This window comes from Macaca fascicularis, chromosome 9 (assembly GCF_037993035.2).
Source record: "Macaca fascicularis isolate 582-1 chromosome 9, T2T-MFA8v1.1".
NCBI classification, from domain to species: Eukaryota; Metazoa; Chordata; class Mammalia; order Primates; family Cercopithecidae; genus Macaca; species Macaca fascicularis.
Genome location: NC_088383.1, coordinates 15,750,341 through 15,769,976, shown reverse-complemented (window position 1 = coordinate 15,769,976; position 19,636 = coordinate 15,750,341). Strand labels below are relative to the sequence as shown.

Below are 19,636 nucleotides of genomic sequence, written 5' to 3'. Positions count from 1 at the left end.
CTTCAGCGCGTGTCTCTGCGCTCTGCGGAACTGCATAGTGCGCACGCGCAACCAGGGAGGGACGGGAAAAGGCTTCTACGCTCCGCCCCCTTCCTGTCCCTTCCGTGAGAGCCAATGGAAACTCTCAGTTCAGTTGCGTCATTTGTCCTGGCAACTACCGGCAGATTCTTTCCAACCTCGCACTCTACTCAGCTCGCTTCGGCACCTCGGTGGGCGGTGGTTGCGGGTGGCGGAGGCGATTGAAGCTGCTGGCCCAGCATGTGGTGCGCGAGCCCAGTTGCCGTGGTGGCCTTTTGCGCCGGGCTTTGGGTCTCTCACCCGGTGCTGGCGCAGGGCCAGGAGGCTGGGGGGCGACCGGGGGCCGACTGTGAAGGTGAGCGGTGTGCGACCTGCTTGCATGGCGGCGGCCCCGCGCTGGAGTGCAATCGCTGTCGGCTTTAGCTTCTCCTGGCCCTGGCTATAAATAACATTTCACCCAGTCCCTCGTTTTAGATCGCCCAAACCCAGCTCGAGCAAAAGCTCAAGCCGGGCCCAGTGGCAACGTGAGGTCACGTTGCGGTTTTGCTGTGAATATTAAACTTCAGCAGTAAAAGCTGCTGGGTTTGTATTTGGATTAGAGTTTGTGCAAAGACTGCTAGATTCAGATGATCCTGGCGCCAGATTGATTCTGCTGCTTCCAGCCAGCAAGATTTGCTTCCCCTTGCACAGAAGACGTCTTTCAAGTCCAAGCTAGTTGGTGACTCCCAAAAGGAAAACAAAACATGGCATTGAGTTGAGTGGCTTAAATCAGAAAACACAGCTAATATTTTTTAGGACTCTATAGGTGAAAGTTGCTTTGCAAAGGAGTACACTGACTCCTTGGGAAGGAGAGGAATACGAAAGCGTGATTCCTTTTTGTTCACGGTATCTCAGCTGTGAACTTGCAGTCACAATACATGGGTCTGTGTCCCACCAAGTCCCCTAGCTCTGAGACTTTGATTTTTGCAAAATCAGCATACTTCACTTTAGAGATCTGTTAGCAAAGGCAAAGAAGTTAAGTGGCTATGCTAGCCCCTTCCTTCTGTATGCCTGTAGCGCTCACTCCATGTTTTACTGAAAATGATTAGTTTAAATGTATATGCCCTGAGCTGGAAAATAATATCCCTAGAGAACAGGAAATTGTAGGTTCATCATATATGTTGAGTGAATGGATGGATATAGTCGTACTAAAGTTATGTTTTTGTTTGTTTTTTTGTTTTTGTTTTTGTTTGAGACAGAGCCTCGCTGTGTCGCCCAGGCTGGATTACAGTGGCACAATCTTGGCTCACTGCAGCCTCCACCATCAGGTTCCAGCGATTCTCCTGCCTCAGCCTCCTGAGTAGCTGGTACTACAGGCACCACCACCACGCCCAACTAATTCTTATATTTTTCGTAGAGATGGAGTTTCACCATGTTGGCCAGACTGGTCTTGAACTCCTGGCCTCAGGTGATTGGGCTGTCTCAGCCTCCCAAAGTGCTGGGATTACAGGCGTGAGCCACAGCGGCCAGTCCTTAAAGTCTTAATAATTGGAGCCCAGCTTTCTATCAGCTCTGCAATAATTAAACTTTTCTCCAGAAATTTAAAATATCTACATGATGTTGTTATTTGATATAAAGATATTTATTTAGCTAAGTTATAATTTTGCTCAAAACCGTGCTATAATTGTGTTCTATACTTTTAAAGCAGAATTTTTGAGGCAAAGACAGTTGATTTGATGACTCATCTGGAGCTCCCACTTACAGACATTTCAATAGAGACAGCATCTGGATTAATTAAGTGGAAAGCTTATGCTGTCTGTCCTAAATTTATTACAGCATGCTGTGATTATTAACTTGCATGTCTGACTAACCTGTGTATATGTTTCATTTGTTAGGTAAAGAAGCTGTATAATCGCAGAGGAAAGACATAACAGTTTGGTGACTAAAAGAACTAGATTCTGCATCCAGCTGTATTACTGCTTATGAGTGATCTTCCCTCCTCAGCCTCCTTTCTTATTTACAAGTTAATTTCTTCTCAATGTATAAGATTAAAATGCCATATTGTATATACTCTAGAGCGAAGGTAAAAAAACTAAATGGTTCATGAGCCGTCTCAGACCTATTGATATATTTTGTTACATTTACAAAATATTTTGAAAAAAATTAAATTCACTGGGTACATTTTAAAATTGGGAAATTTTATGTAAAAATTCATATTTCTGGCTTTTCTCAAAAAACCAGATGACCTGGCAAGATTGGCCCTTATGGCAATATAGTAGAATTGGCTATTGGCTGCTCTTTTTAGAAAGGATGTGGGTTTTGAGTTGTTTGCCACCCCCACTCTGCCCCCGATTCAAATTGCTTAACTCTTCTTTTTCCTTGCCTGGCCCCTGTAGATATTCAAGTTTGTGAATCCTACGTTAGCTAATGTGAGGTTTACTGGAAAAACGTAAATATTTCCAAGTCTCTTTTAAAGGATTATATTATGGGACTATTTTAAACAACTGTTTATTTTAAAATAATTATAGATTCACTTATAGAACTATCTTTAATAAACATAAAACCACAATGTAAATAAAAGAATTATGGCTATCTGAGGTTATTTTAGCAATAAAGACATCCTAGAAAACTTAAGAAGTTACTAATTTGTTAGGGCATTTGTGGCAAGGTTATTCTCTTCATGTAAGTCCAGAAAATGAGTTTCCTTTCTTACCTTGACTTCTTTGTGGCGTGTGACACGATTGACATCTTTCCCTTTCAGAAACTGTCTTCTCTTCGTGGTCACGATACTGCTTTTTTCCTTCGTGTCTCTATGCCCACTTGTCCAGTGTGTCTTTGTGGGCTTCTGATCCTCTAGCCATGGCTTAGAATTTTCCAGGGTTCTGCCCTCTGCTCTTCTCTCTTCTCAGTCTACACACTCTTTTTGGCAACCCAAATCAACCTACTTCCAGTCTAATAAATCTCTAAGCTTATATCCACTGACCTTTCTAGAGTCCCAGACCTTGCATCCAATTGACTAGTGAACATGCCCTCTTAGATATGGTATACCTCAACAGTCACACAGTCAAAAAAACAAAGTCATCATCTCCTTCCCTTCTCACTCCACTAAACCTGTTACTGTCATGCTTATGGTGACAGCATGGGCCAACGACCTGGTCAGCTAGCTTAGATTCTAGACTTCTCTTTCTCCCTTATCCCTTACAGCAAACCAATCACTGCATCGTTGATTGTACCTCCTGACTGGCCCTGCTCCTTTCTCCTTACCCAAGTCCAGGACTTCCTTGCAGACCTTCACCAGTTTTCCCCTCCGTATTGACAAAACAGCATTCTTCCTGCTACCTGTCTCCCTCCCGTCTAGTCCCCTGGCAGGGCTATCATATTACTTCCTTATTTAGTACTAATACTAAATAAGTCCTTATTTAGTACTCAGCAGTTTCCCAGTTTCCTCCAGGTGCCGCTCTTTTGTTTCCCCACAGTATCTAACACACTTCTCATATTGTTTTGGTCTCTGAAAGTCAAGGCAGTGTCTCTCACCACCTCATTTCTAGCAGCTACCGTACTGCATGGCGTATAGTAGGCGCTCAGTTTGTTGAAGAAATGTATGCATATATGCTGTGATAAAATTTTGGGTATCTTTTATTGAGTCAAATGTACATCTTGAAAAGGACAAGTTAGTATTCCTAACTTTCATCAGCTAGATGATACATTGGCAGAGTGATAGTTGAGGTATAGAAATCATATGAAGGTATACTGTGGGAAATACTTAAGAGCGATGAGGCACTGGAATACTGGGGGTTTCTTTTATATGAGACAAGAATTAGAGGTTACTAGGAGACTTTGATGATAGTTTCTTTTTCTTTTTCTTTTTCTTTTTTTTTTTTTTTGAGGCAGAGTCTAACTCTGTCGCCCGGGTTAGAGTACAGTGGCATAGTCTCAGCTCACTGCAACCTCTGTCTCCCGGGCTCAAGTGATCCTCCCTCCTCAGCCTCCTGAGTAGCTGGACTACAAGTGCTTACCACTACGCCCAGCTAATTTTTTATATTTTTAATAGAGATGAGGTTTCACTATATTGCCCAGGCTGGTTTTGAACCCCTGAGCTCAAGTGATCCGCCAGCCTTGGCCTCCTAAAGTGCTGGGATTACAAGCGTGAACCCCCGTGCCTGGCCTAGTGACAGTTTCTGGTGACTTGTAGCATTGATCATTACAGCGGGTTTCTTCTTTGCATACTGGATATATTTGCTAATTAAACTCAGCAATATACATGTTGAGAGGGATCTCATTTTTCACATTTAACACAGCAGACCCATTACACATTCCTTTTAACACTGTGCTCACTTGCCTTTTGGAATAACACTCACTCTTTGTTCTTAGCCTACTTCACTGCCTGCTCCTTTCAGTCTTTTTCTGGTTGTTTTCCATCTTCCCAATTGCTAAACATTGGGATTTCACGAGGCTGAGACCCAGGACTGTGTCTCTGTTCCATCTCTCCTTACTTTGTGTTCTTATCTTAAAAATGCCATTTAAATGTTGATGGCTTCCAGATATTTATATTCATCCTAGATCTTATACCTGATCTTCAAATTTCTATAGCTGCCTTCTCACTGTTTCCAGTTGGATGTTATATTAGTCAAGGTTCTCCAGAGAAATAAAACCAACAGGACCAAACAGAACACATAATCTACATCTATGTATCTTCTTAATATCTATAATATTTATCTATATAAAAAGGGATTTATTATAAGGAATTGACTCACAAGATTATGAAGGCTGAGAAGTCCAAAATCTGCAGTGTGGGCAAGCAGGCTGGAGACCCAGGAGAGCCTGTGGTATGAATGAAGTCTAAAGGGAGTGTGCTGGAGAATTCCCTCTCTGTCAGGGAGGCTGGTCTATTTTGTTCTAGTCACGCCCTCAACTTGTTGGGTAAGGCCAACCCGCATTATGGAGGGCAATCTGCCTTACTCAAAGTTCATCAATTTAAGTGTTAATTTCATCATTGCTACATAAAATTAACTATCACAGATGTCTAGAAGCATCTTGAACTTCATATGTCAAGACTGGATTCTGGCCAGGCGTGGTGGTTCACACCTGTAATCCAGCACTTTGGGAGGCTGAGGCAGGCAGATCACCTAAGGTTAGGAGTTAGAGACCAGCCTGGCCAACATAACGAAACCCCATCTCTACTAAAAATACAAAAATTAGCTAGGTGTGGTGACACGCACCTGTAATCCCAGCTACTCAGGAGGCTGAGGCACAAGAATCACTTCAGTCCGGGAGTTGGAGCTTGCAGTGAGCCAAGATCATGCCACTGCACTGCAGCCTGGGCGACAGAGCAAGATTCTGTCTCAAAAAAAAAAAAAAAAAAAAAGATTAGATTCCTGCTTGGCACCATAAACTTGCTTCTCCTGTAGTCTTCCTCATTTCAGCGGATGGCAACTCCATGGTTCCAATTTCTTGGCCAAAATTATTGGGATTATCTTTGATTACTCTCTCTCTCTCTCTCCCCCCAACTCTGACATGTTACATCTGGTTCATTAGTGAATTATTTTGGCTCTTCCTTCAAGATAGGTCCAGAGTGTCACCACTTTTCCTGCCCGCTATAGCTATTACCGTGGTCTAAGAGATGCAACTATTTTGAGAACCTGTAAACTGGTCAGCTGGTCTCCCTGCTTTCTTTTCTGCTTCCTTGTAATCCTTTCTTCAGACAGCCTTCAGAGACATCCTTCATGAATCATGTCAGACCATAGCTCTTCTCTACTCAAAACCTTAAATGGCTTCCAACCTTAAACGGCTTCCCTTCTCAGAGTGACATCCAGAGACCTTACCATGCTTGAAAGACCCTGGATGCCCCGGCATGCTGCTGCCTATTTGATCTCATTTGCTACACACCTCCCTCTTCCTCCCTCTACTTTAGCCACACTGGCCTTCTGGCTGTTCCTTGAAGCCACCAAGGACACTCCTGCATCTGAGCCTTGGTACTTGCTGTCCCTTCTGCCTGTGGAGTTCTTTCTCAAGTCATCCACTGAAATTGTTCTTCCCCTTCCTTCAGGTGTCTGCTTGAATATGACTTTACCTGAGAGACCTTTCCTAACCAACCCATTAAGAATCATACTATTACTTTGTCACCCTCCATCCTCCTTACCATGTTTATGTTTCTTCTTTGCTACCTATACCTTTATTTCTTCTATCAGATGTAATGCTCAAGGGCAAGGACTTCGTTTTCTTCATTACTGAATCTCAGGAACCTAGAACACTGTTTTGCACTTACTAGTCGCTTAATATTTGTTAGAAACATAAATGACTGGCTATTTAGTATTCTGTTCATGTTGATAACATTAGAAATAAAAATATATGGGCTGGGCACAGTGGCTCATGCCTGTAGTCCCAGCACTTGGGGAGGCCAAGGTGGGCAGAGCACGAGGTGAGGAGATCGAGACCATCCTGGCTAACATGGTGAAACCCCGTCTCTACTAAAAATACAAAAAATGAGCCAGGTGTGGTGGCACATGCCAGTAGTTCCAGCTACTCAGGAGGCTGAGGCAGGAGAATTGCTTGAATCCCAGAAGGTGGAGGTTGCAGTGAGCTGAGTGAGCTGAGATGCACCACTGCGCTCTAGCCTAGGCAACAGAGCAAGACTCCGTCTTGGAAAAAAAATAATAATAATAATAAATAAATAATAAAATTAAAAAATATATATATATATACACACACACTATACACACATATGACTTTAAGCTGTAAAAGATGACATGATTGGCAAATCATCTAGAAACAACTGAAAATAAAAAATGTGAAAATATTGTAAAGTATGAGTTGGGAAGGCATACCCAGAAGCCAACTACAGAGTGGAAGTGGGAGTCCAGTGGGTTGAAGGGGGCACTGAAGCTGGCTTTACCTTGGATCATTTGTTAGCCACGTGATCTGAACAAAAGTTTTCATGGTTTTGGCTAAATGAACACAAGTCCCAGGCATTTCCAAGTTAGGAGTGTGAGAGCAGATCCTCTCCCAATGAATTCAGGGCCCCAAAGAACTAGCCCTTCGTTATAAAGGGTGAACTGAAAATAACTACAACCTATTTCCATCTTTAGAGACTAAAAGAAATAGTTTAACTTGAACTTTTTTACTGAGTAAAAGGAAAAACAAAACTGTTTCTTGGTAACTCATAATTAGAAGCTGGTGCCCATAGGTAGGGGCTGAAGGCCCCATTCACACTGCTAGGATGATCTGAAACATCTTGAACTGATTATTTAGTTGAAAGTGATTTTAAGTAGATCATACCCTCAGGCATCAGCAAATGTGAGTCTTGGTTTTGTTTTTATTTTTTGAGACGGAGTTTCACTCTTGTCGCCCAGACTGGAGTGCAATGGTATGAGCTCGGCTCACTGCAACCTCCGCCTCCTGGGTTCAAGCATTTCTCCTGCCTCAGCCTTCCAGGTAGCTGGAATTACAGGTGCCCGCCACCACTCCTGGCTAATTTTTGTATTTTTAGTAGAGACAGGTTTCACCATGTTGGCCAGGCTGGTCTCAAACTCCTGACCTCAGGTGATCCACTTGCCTCAGCCTCCCAAAGTGCTGGGATTACAGGCATAAGCCACCGCGCCCAGCCAGCAAATGTGAGTCTTACTTACAGGAACCCACATTCAACCTAGTCCTTAAAGAATTCACACAGTTAAAGTTCTAAGAAATAGAGCTCTCACTTAGAAAAGGCTCGAACCCCTAGGGAAGAAGGGCACAATAAGTGATAGCCAGCTAGGACAAAAAACAGAAGAAACACACCCCTGCAATGACTTCAGGTATTGGAATAATCAGGCATAGAAGTTAGGTTTTTTTATGTTTAAAGAAACATAGAACATAAACCTAACCCATCCCTACCCATAGAAGACTATAAAGAAATTTACCTTGACACTGAGCAAAGTAGAAAAAAGAAAAAATATAGATCTCTGAGAGATGATAACAACAAAACATCCATCACTTGTATTTGCAGCCAAAATTCACATCAGGGGCCCCAAAACTTCAAGCTATATATTTTGTTTAAAGCAGCACCTGGCTAGTTGCCCTTGGGCCCTGAGAAATACAAACACAAATCCTTACTGGAAATAATGCTCATTCATCTCAGGCTTCAAACAATCTTCACAAATAAGATTTGAGGGGTATGAGTATCGTGTGGTGCAAAATAAGCAAGCACACAAAGAAACATGGCACCAGGAACAAGAACCTATAGAAACAACAAATAGAAACGTACTCTGGGCCTGATGCGGTGGCTCACACCTATAATCCCAGGACTTTGGGAGGCCGAGACGGGCGGATCACTTGAGGTCAGGAGTTTGAGACCAACCTGGCCAACATGGTGAAACCTTGTATCTACTGAAAATATAAAAATTAGCCGGTCATGGTGGCAGGTGCCTGTAATCCCAGCTACTCAAGGGGCTGAGGCAGGAGAATCACTTGAGCCAGGGAGGCAGAGGTTGCAGAGTAGAGATTGCGCCATTGCACTTCAGCCTGGGTGACAGAGTGAGACTTCGTCTTAAAAAAAAAAAACTCTGAAGACTTCAGATACTGAAATTTTCAGACACAGATCATAAAATAATTATGTTTAGTGTGTTTAAAGATATAAAAAACAAGCTTGAAAATATCTTCAAGAAATAAGGAACTAGAAGAAATGACCTAACAAGCCTCCCATTTTAGCCTCCTCAGTAGCTGGGACCACAGCCTGTGCAGAGACAGATTCTCACTGTGTTGCCCAGGCTGGTCTCAAACTCCTGGCCTCAAGAGATCCTCTCACCTTGGCCTCCCAAAATGTTGGGATTACAGGCGTGATCCACCGTGCCCAGCCTGGTTTCACTTTAGGCTCATAACGATGGAAATAAAGACTTACGCAGATCACCAAGGGGCTTCATTCAAGATTCTTATTCAGATTTTTCTCTGTACTTACAATTACGCTGTCCCAAAATGGTAGCCTATAGATGGGTATATTTTCTTTTAGGGTTAGCCAAATTTTGTGGAAAAGTTATTATTTTAGGTAGAACTTGGTTCCAATGATTGATTGATTTAATAAACTGATACGTGTCCACTGCATTTCGGCCCAATACTAAACTAATAGCAACAGGCCTGAAATCATTCTTTTTATTTATATTTTTTATTTTCTTGAGGCAGGGTCTCGCTCTGTCACCCAGGCTGAAGTGCAATGGCGCAAGTGCAGTGACTTGATCATAGCTCACTGCAGCCTCCATCTGCCTGGCTTAAGTGACCCTCCCACCTCAGCCTCTTGAGTAGCTCAGACTACAGGCATGCACCACCATGCCTGGCATATATATAAATAAATAAATAAATATATATATATATATATATTTTTTTTTTTTTGTAGTAGAGACAGGGTCTCACTATGTTGTCCAGACTAACTTCAAACTCCTGGGCTCAAGTGATCTTTCTGCTTCTGCCTCCCAAAGTGCTGGGATTACAGGTGTGAGCCACCATGCTTGGCCCCCAAATCATTCTTACCTAGCCTTGGAATCCACTGTTATGAAGCATTGACTCATATGGACTTTTTTTTTTTTTTTTTTTTCTGTGAGACGGAGTCTTGCTCTGTTGCCAGGCTGGAGTGCAGTGGTGTGATCTCGGCTCACTGCAACCTCCGCCTCCTGGGTTCAAGTGATTCTCCTGCCTCAGCCTCCTGAGTAGCTGGGACTACAGGCGTGTGCCACCATTCCTGGCTAATTTTTTTGTATTTTAGTAGGGATGAGGTTTCACCATGTTGGCTGGGATGGTCTCGATCTCCTGACCTTGTGATCTGCCCACCTCAGCCTCTCAAAGTGCTGGGATTACAGGCGTGAGCCACCATGCCCGGCCCCGTATGTACTTTTTAATGTGGTTAGTGGGTCATATGCATAGGTGTGGTAGTGGTTAAGTTGTGCATGCAGACATATTTATTTGTTCCTTCCAGTATGTAAAGAATTCTTGAACCGATTCTACAAGTCATTGATAGACAGAGGAGTTAACTTTTCACTGGACACAATAGAGAAAGAATTGATCAGCTTTTGCTTGGATACCAAAGGAAAAGAAAACCGCCTGGTATGGTTAATTTCACCTTTCATTTTCCCCATGTGCTTGAAGAAAACTGCTAATAGTTTCATTTCTTAGACATGATGTCATCCTACTTATGTTTGCCTCAGGCATGTCCATCGTAGAGCACGCAGCAAGCAGAAATCCATCTTCCAGTGACATGTAGTTCTGCGTGTTTTCATCCAGAATATTTCCAGTGTTACTTCACTTTCTGAGTATACCACAGGCAACCAATTCTATGTTTTCTTTTTTCTTTTTTTTGAGAGAGAGTCTTGCTCTGTTGCCCAGGCTGGAGTGCAGTATCGCAATCTCAGCTCACTGCAACCTCTGCCTCCTGGGTTGAAAGCATTCTTGTGCCTCAGCCTCCCGAGTAGCTAGGATTACAGGTGTGCACCACCACACCCTGCTAATTATTTATTTTTGGTAGAAACAGGGTTTCACCATGTTGGCCAGGGTGGTCTTGAACTCCTGACCTCAGATGATCCGCCCGCCTCAGTCTCCCAAAGTGCTGGGATTACAAGTGTGAGCTACCATGCCCAGCCCAATTCTATGTTTTCTTAAATGAAATTATGAAACTGAATTCCTAGTAAGAATTTGCCATCGTAAGAGTGGGTGGGCTTTCCGTTTCTTACCAAGACAATTAGCCAAACTTATCAAAATATTTTACATTATTATTTGTATGTAATTAATGAAGTATTTATATTTTCTTCTAATGGCATTAATATGGTGCTTCCTGGGTATACACATATGGCTTGTTTCAAGATACTGTTTTATATCACTAAAGACAATTTGGGGCCAATTCCTTTTTGCCTAAAATTGTCAGATTGTCAGTTACATCTGCATGTTGACTGCTCACCATGGACATATTGTAAAGCTCATGCCATTTATCTGTATCTATCTATATTTTTTTGAGACAGGGTCTCCCTCTGTCACCCAGGCTGGAGTCCCAGTGATCTTTGCTCACTGGAGCTTCAACCTCCCAGGCTCAAGTGATCCTTCCACCTCAGTCTCCCAAGTATCTGGGACTAAGGCACATGCCACCATGTCCAGTTAATTTTTGGATTTTTTTTTTTTTTTTTTTTTTTTGTAGAGACGGGGTTTGACCTTGTAGCCCAGGCTGATCTCAAACTCCTGAGCTCGAGCAATCCACTCGCCTTGGCCTCCCAAAGTACTTGGATTACAGGTGTGAGCCACTGTGCCTAGCCAACGTTTATATTTTTAAATGTAAAATTCTGAAGTCAGGGAACTTGAATGTCAGAATTGCCTGATGGGAAAAGACATGGACTCTAGAGCCAACGTGTTGGGTTTTGTAATTTTGTCTCTTCTATTGCTAGATGGGGGGAACTTCAGTTGGCTTGGGTATAAAATACAGATAATAATAGTACTTAATTCAAAGGATTGTTGTGAGGCATAAATAAGTTAATACCTTTAAAACACTGAGAGCAGCACTGGCACAGAGAAAATACTTAGTGTCAGCTCATTAGTCTTTGAATACCATGTGATTGTAGGGCACGTCTAATTTGGATGATCACGAGAATGGAATCACTTGTTTCCTGGTGGCTTAGTCAGCAGGGGTTAAAATTTAATAGCTGAGCCAGGAAAACCAGGTTAACCTCCTCCTCCTCCTCCTCCTCCTTCTTCTTCCTCTTCTTCCTCTTTTTTTCTTCTTTCTTCTTCTTCTTCTTTTTTTTTTTTTTTCTGAGATGGAGTCTCACTGTCGCCCAGGCTGGAGTGCCCTGGCACGATCTTGGCTCGCTGCAACCTCTGCCTCCTTGGTTCAAGCGAGCATGCCTGGCTAATTTTTGTAGTTTTAATAGAGATGGGGTTTCACCATGTTGGCCAGGCTGGTCTCGAACTCCTGACCTCAAATGATCTGCCCACCTCAACCCCCCAAAGTGCTGGGATTACGGGCGTGAGCCACCGTGCCCAGCCTACCTCTTTCTGACTTCTTGATACTGTATTCCTTTCTGTCTTCATTGTCTGGAACACTCAATTCTCTTCATTTTCCTTCAGTGCTATTATCTAGGAGCCACAAAAGACGCAGCCACGAAGATCCTAAGTGAAGTCACACGCCCAATGAGTGTGCATATGCCTGCAATGAAGATTTGTGAGAAGCTGAAGAAGTTGGATAGCCAGATCTGTGAGCTGAAATATGGTATAACATAGCCCCACGTTTTTCCCAGTAGGTCCAATGGATTCCCAAACCTCTAACCTTGGGGCCATGTCTTCTAAAAATTCAGTGTTAAAAGGAAAGGAATTCACCACTCATCAATAAGTTGCTGGGCTGATGAATGGTACCTATGGCCATTTGAGTTTCGTTGAGGGAAGACAAATAAATAGTACAGGCATAATCAGCATTAGGTTAAAATTGCCAACAAGGCCGGGCGTGGTGGCTCAGGCCTTTAATCCCAGCACTTTGGGAGGCCAAGACGGGTGGATCGCAGGGTCAGGAGTTCAAGACCACCCTGGTCAATATAGTGAAATCTTGTCTCTACTAAAAAAATAAAAAAAAAATTAGCTGGGCGTGGTGGCGGGCACCTGTAGGCCCACCTACTTGGAAGGCTGAAGGAGGAGAATCACTTGAACCCGGGAGGCGAAGGTTGTAGTGAGCCGAGATCCTGCCACTGCACTCCAGCCTGGGTGATAGAGCAAGACTCCGTCTCAAAAAAACAAAAACAAAAAAAAATTGCCACCAAAATCAGAGTTTAAACTCCCAACACACCAAGACAATGCCAGATATGTATGTCAAGGAAAATCTCAACATATGAAGAGAGGAGCTACTCCCTCCTGGTGATTTAGATCTTGGTAATCTATTAAAACAAAATTGGTACCTATTCAAAGATGATACAAGGACTTTGAAGATGTAAAGATGACTATGACTTCCTTCCTAGGCAGAGCTACCATTCTGCCAGCTTTAAATGATAGGAAATTGGTTATTCACATCAAATCAGGTTTTGCCTGGTGAAATAGTTTATCAGAGGGTGCCCAAAACAAACAGCAAGGCAAGGAAGGAGATGTCCTATGTTTTTGTTGTTGTTGTTGTTGTTTTCCTAGATGAAGTCTCACTCTGTCACCCGGGCTGGAGTGCAGTGATGTGATCTTGGCTCACTGCAACCTCTGCCTCGCGGGTTCAAGCAATTCTCCTGCCTCAGCCTCCCAAGTAGCTGGGATTACAGGCATGTACCATCATGCCTGGCTAATTTTTGTACTTTTATTAGAGATGAGGTTTCACCATATTGGCCAGGCTGGTCTTGAACTCCTGACCTCAGGTGATCCACCTGCGTTGGTCTCTCAAAGTGCTGGGATTACAGGTGTAAGCCACCATGCCCAGCCAGGAGATGTCCTATTTTAAAACGTTATCCTTGGCCCCATACATTTCACATGGATAGATCTATTCTTTTACCATGATTTGTATCTGGGCTAGACATTTAGGTAGATTGAGTGGGTGTCATAAAAGGATGGGGAATTCCTTCCTCAGCCTATCCATGACACCTGAAATCCCACTTCATTCCTTTTAAGTCATTGTTTTACATACATTACATACCCAGTATAGTACTGTCAACTACCTAAGTAATTAACATCCACCTCTAAGTTATTTTAGTCTTATTTTCCAACACAGCCATGTAATAGTCCTATGTACCTATAGCCACATAGCTAGCTGTAAGTAGGTTTACTGTTGAAAGTTACCAAAGGCGACCTACTTCTCAACTTGCAAAGCACAAGTCCTAACTTCCAGGGTAGTTATTAGAGTAGGCATCCCTTTTTTATTGGCTTCCAAGCCATGAAATAGGGGCAGAAATCACTGAGTCCGTATAAACAATATTCACAAACCTGGCCGGATGTGATGGCTCACACTTGTAACCTCAGCACTTTGGGAGGCCGAGGCAGGCAGATCTTTAGAGCCCAGGAGTTCAAGACCAACCTGGGCAACATGGCGAAACCCCATCTCTACAAAAATACAAAAAATAGCCAAGTGTGGTGTTGAGTGCTTGTAGTCCTAACTACTTAGGAGGTTGAAGTGGGAGGATCACCTGAGCCTGGGAAGTCAAGGCTCTGGTGAGCTGTGATTTTTTTCATCACACTCCAGCCTGAGTGACAGAGTGAAACCCCGTCTGAAAAATAAATAGATAAAATAAAAACAAATAAAAGCCAATATCACAAACCTCTTCTGATTTTTTAATTCAACAATTTTATTATGAATAACTTCTCCTATATCCAAGGAATCTTACCAGGCTCCTTAAACAATGGAAAAACAAATCAGATATTATTGAGAAGAAATGACTACCTAATGTTTTGGCGATGCTGGCCACTAGAGGCCCTTGGGGAGCTGTGAACTAGTTTTAATCTTTGTGTGGACCTTTACTTTGGAGTTTGGGGGCATTACAGAGGTTTTCCTCTTTTTAAAGTTAATGCCAGATACCAAGTTCTATAGAAAAACTCAAAGAAACTACTGACATTTACAAAAAAAAAAAAGTATTTTCCTCCTTCAGTCTCTTATCTTGAATAGACTAATAGTTCTTAATTATCCTCCCCAGCTATTGTGAGCAGGAAAGATAAGATTAAACAGGGACCTTTGTACTGTGGCAGATTAATAATTTGGGCTATACAAGTTTCTACTTTAAAAAGTATTCTATCAAATCAGACATGAAATTAACAAGCAAGATAAGTGTGGAGTTGTAGTATGTTTTCAATTAGGAAGGTGCCATTTGGTTTTTGACCTGAAAGAATGTTTTCATTTGCTTGCTTTGTGTTTAAAAAGGATAGGGAATCACTATAAAAATTTAAGGGTTCTCTGGAGCACCGTGTATAGCTGACCCTCCAAATACAAAAGTCTTTTAACATCAAAGTTTTAAATTAGAACAGAGTTACTGGAAAGTTTTGACAAATAATTTGACAAATATTAGGTTTTTAATGTTTTTAAATGTTGTGTTCTACTATGCAGAGGTAAAAAAGAGAAAGAACTTTCAAGAGAAGTCAAGCCGAAAAAATTCTAGGCTGCCACTAATTGTTTAATAAATAAACTTAAATGTTGTATTCATGGTCAAAGTGAACACCGGACAAGTGGGGAGGGGCAAAAAACACTTTTTTTTTTTTTTTTTTTTGACAGTCTTGCTCTGTCGCCCAGGCTGGAGTGCAGTGGCGTGATCTCTGCTTACTGCAACCTCAACTTCCTGGGTTCAAGAGATTGTCCTGCCTCAGCCTCCTGAGTTGCTGGGATTACAGGTGTGTGCCACCACACCCATCTAGACTTTCTTTTGAAAGAGGAAAAGTACCTCTTTCTGATAGGAAAATTATAATTATTGGTATATTACAGATGAGCTTTTTTTTTTCAATTTTGGACTTTTTCTCAATCTTTTCAGCAATTGAGAAGTAACTGAGTTCTTGATATTTTCTGCACACAATCTATAAACAGGGAAATAGTAGTCTTGCTAGAGGAGGTTAGATGTTAGTGACAAGTATCATTGGCAAGAATTTTAGAAACCAGGTTGACTGGCACCAAAGCACTAGCATTGGAGAAGTGGGAATAACACAAAGGGCTTTACGTGCTGTGATAATTTAGCAACCTAATCTCAGTAGGGGCTGGACATCAGATGAGTTTCAAAACAGAGATCCCAAACAATTAAGGTTCAGCGAGAATATTCCTGATTTTATTCACGTGTTTGCATTTCTTTACATTTTTATTTAAAACCCAATAGTGCTATGTCATGTGTATAAGCTCATTTGCTTTGCCAAAGATACATCTTCCTAGAAAAAGTGAACCATAACTTTTGCCGGTTAATTACAATCTATGGCTTTCAAGTTGGCCACAAACTAAGGCCATCCCAAAGTAACTGATTGGCTCTTATGAGTTTCCTTCTTGTTACCTTAACAGTAGCAATTTGGATACAGTGCTATTTGTTTTAGGAATACTGAGCTTGAGAATGCTCCAAATGGTAGTAAACATTGTGGAACTACATAGGCCTTTAGTTTTGAAGCAAATATAATCTCTTGGAAAGAAAGTCAAATTAAAAACACAAATTATCCCAATAACTTTGTATACACCATTGTCCTTCACTACCTGTGAAGGGACCCTACTCGGACACTAAAATCCTGATGCTTAAGTATTTGCATATAACCTATGCACATCTTCCCTCCTGTATACTCTAAATCATCTCTAGATTACTTATAATACTTAATACAATGAAGATGCTATTTGTATTAGTCTGTTCCCGCATTGCTGTAAAGAACTATCGGCCAGGCACGGTGGCTCACACCTGTAATCCCAGCACTTTGGGAGGCTGAGGCAGGCAGATCGGCTAAGGTGAGGAGTTCAAGACCAGCTTGGCCAACATGGTGAAACCCTGTCTCTACTAAAATACAAAAATTAGCCAGGCATGATGGCGGGTGCCTGTAATCCCAGCTACTTGGGAGGCTGAGACAGGAGAATAGCTTGTACCTGGGAGATGGTGGTTGCGGTGAGCAGAGATTGCGCCTCTGCACTCCAGCCTGGGTGGCTGAGCAAGACTCCATCTCAAAAAAAAAGAAAAAAATTAAAATTAAAAGAAAAAGAAAAAGAACTATCTAAGACTGGGCAATTTATAAAGAAAAGAGGTTTAATTGGCTCACGGCTCCACAGGCTGTACAGGAAGCATGGCTGGGGAGGCCTCAGGAAACTTACAATCATGGCAGAAGGCAAAGAGGAAGAGGCATGTCTTACATGACTGCAGCAGGAGGAAGAGCGCAAAGTGGGAGGTGCTACACTTTGAAACAACCAGATCCTGGGAGAACTCACTCACTATCATGAGAAAAGCTAGGGTGAAGTCCACCCCCATGATCCAGTCACCTGCCAACAGCCCCTTCTCCAACAGTGGGGATTACAATTCCACATGAGATTTGGGTGGGGACACAAATCCAACCCATATCATTGTAAATAGTTGTTATACTGTATTACTGTATTGTTTGTATTTTTTTTTTTTTCCGAGACAGAGTCTCAATCTGTCTCCCAGGCTGGAGTGCAGTGGTGTGATCTCTGCTCACTGCAACCTCAATCTCCCAAGTTCCAGAAATTCTCCCGCCTCAGCCTCCCAAGTAGCTGGGATTACAGGCATGCCACCACCATGCTCACTTATTTATTTTTATTTATTTTTTTAGTAGAGATGGGGTTTCACCGTGTTGGCCAGGCTGGTCTCGAACTCCTGACCTCAGGTGATTCGCCCACCTCGGCCTCCCAAAGTGCTGGGATTACAGGCGTGAGCCACCGTGCCCAGCCCTGTTTGTATTTTTTAATTGTTGTAGTGTTATCTTTAATTTGTTTAGAATATTTTTGATCTGTGGTTGGTTGAGTCTGCAGATGCAGAACCCACTGATAGAGAGGGCCGCTGGGTGTGTCTTGGTTTCCATGGAAACTGGAATCATTGCCCACCTTGGATCATAGGGTAGTCAGCATGGGATAAGCAAACTATATGCCTTTTGAAGCGATTCATAGGGATTTTTTTTTTTCCATTTGTTTTGTAATTGGCTTTTTTCTTTTTTGTCATTTAGAAAAAACACTGGACTTGGCATCAGTTGACCTGCGGAAGATGAGAGTGGCAGAGCTGAAGCAGATCCTGCATAGCTGGGGGGAGGAGTGCAGGGCCTGTGCAGAAAAAACTGACTACGTGAATCTGATCCAAGAACTGGCCCCCAAGTATGCAGCGACACACCCCAAAACAGAGCTCTGATCTCCAACGCCAGCACATTTGTGACTTGTAATTAGAGAGAAAAATGACCCTCTAGTATATGGACATGTTGATTAAGGATAACTGGGAAATACATCATATTTGGTCTCATGCTTTTTGTGTTGGTATTATTACGCAGAATTTTGTTACCTGGGTTTATGAGTAAAACTAATACTATTGATAACTTACATTTGCAATGTACCAAAAGCTAAAAGTTCCTTTCTCATAAGTTTCTTGGAAGGGCTATGTCAGTTTTCATTGCCTGTCTCCTAAAAATGACCTACTGACAAATTGATGGAGTAAATTGATTCCAAGAAAGAAGAAGGTGTTCAGAGACTCCTCTCTGGATGCAATTTTAAAATATATTGGACTACAACGAAAGACACAACAGTCAGGTTATTTAATGCACAACTTCAATCCCAAATACAGAATCAAAAGTTTTTCTAAAGTAAATGTTCTGTTTTCACTCTACATTGTAGCTCTCTTTGGTATCAGAAATGGTCAAGCAGGAGTACTGGTTTTTCCCATTGGAAGAAAACCCACTTAAACCTACTTGAAGAAAATAGAGAGGTCAAGAACCCCTATAAGTATAGCCAATGTTTGGCAATTATATCAACATTTACATTATTAATTGAACCAAGCTCAAGGTCTTTTTCATTGCTTAGTATCACATATCAGACAAGTTTTTGATAGAAGATTAAAGCATATTAAAAACACTCATAGACAACTTGGAACGTTACCATTCTTAATGCTATTTTATCAGTTTGTAGTTGTAAAATCGTTTTTGGTTTCATTTTCTGGCCACATAAAAATAAGAAAACCACAGTAGAAGTGGCTGCCTCTGTGTGGCAGGCAGAGCTGGGGAATACTGAAAAAACATTTCCTTGGAACTTTCTGGAGTGATGGGAATGTCCTATATCTTGATTGGCGTGGGGATTACATGGGTAAATAAGATTGTCATCTGGTAGAAAAAATAAGATCTGGGCATTTTATTGTATGTATATAATATCTTTAAAAACTGCTGTAGAAAATTTATATGGAAATTAACTAAAATTAATTAATTCAACACACCTTGTTTGCCAGGCACAGTGGCTCACACCTGTAATCCCAGCACTTTGGGAGTCCAAGGCAGGAGGATCGCTGGAGCCTAAGAGTTATTAGAGATCAGCCTGAGCAACAGAGTGAGGCTCCGTCTCCACCAACAAATTTAAAATTAGCTGTGCATGATAGTGTGTACCTGTAGTCCCAGCTACTCGGGAGGCTGAGGTGGGAGGACTGCTTGAGCCTAGGAGGTGGAGTCTGCAGTGAGCTTGATCCTGCCACTGCACTTCAGCCTGGGCAACACAGCAAGACCCTGCCAGAAATTATGAAAAAACAAACAAAAAAGCCCACCTTATTCATTCAAAGAATTGCATTTACTGGCCGGGGTTGTTTTCAGGGAGTGGAGGAGAAATTTTCAGACTGAAAATATACATCGAAAGCATAATTTTTAATTCTAAATGCTGCAGAGGTAAATGAATTTTCAGCTGGGCAGCTGAGAGGTCAGAGAGTTAGTGGTTCCTAAGGAAATATATACATGATGTAACTGAAAAGTGAGAATAAGAAAGCTGTGGTGTAATGAATGGTAAAAGTAATTACTGTTTCTGAATTTTGGCAGCTTCATTATCATGTGTAAAGCGTCTACTTTATTTTGAATTCTATCTTCAAAAAAACCAAAGTTAGTTTTTGGTTGTTTTTGTTTCTTTGAGACAGAGACTTGCTCTGTTGCCCAGGCTAGAGTGCAGTGGCACAATCTTAGCTCACTGCAAACTCAGCCTCCTGGGTTCAAGTGATTGTCCTGCCTCACCCTCCCGAGTAGCTGGGATTACAGGTGCCCACCACTATGC

At 42.1% G+C, this 19,636-nt stretch overlaps 1 protein-coding gene across 3 annotated transcripts; it reads left to right on the top strand.

Moving 5' to 3' along the window:
- Positions 1-179: 179 nt before the first annotated feature.
- CDNF (cerebral dopamine neurotrophic factor) lies at positions 180-17,863 on the top strand. 3 transcript variants are annotated; one of them, XM_074001097.1, is made up of 4 exons: positions 180-373; positions 9,935-10,062; positions 12,067-12,193; positions 17,575-17,863. In XM_074001097.1, coding segments are annotated over exons 1-4 (372 nt in total). In that variant the 5' UTR covers positions 180-258; the 3' UTR covers positions 17,577-17,863. The 3 variants fall into 3 exon arrangements, with proteins under 3 accessions (XP_073857198.1, XP_005564743.1, XP_073857199.1); XM_005564686.5 differs by having other exon boundaries at positions 12,067-12,208; XM_074001098.1 differs by lacking the exon at positions 9,935-10,062 and having other exon boundaries at positions 12,067-12,208.
- The last annotated feature ends 1,773 nt before the right edge of the window (positions 17,864-19,636 follow it).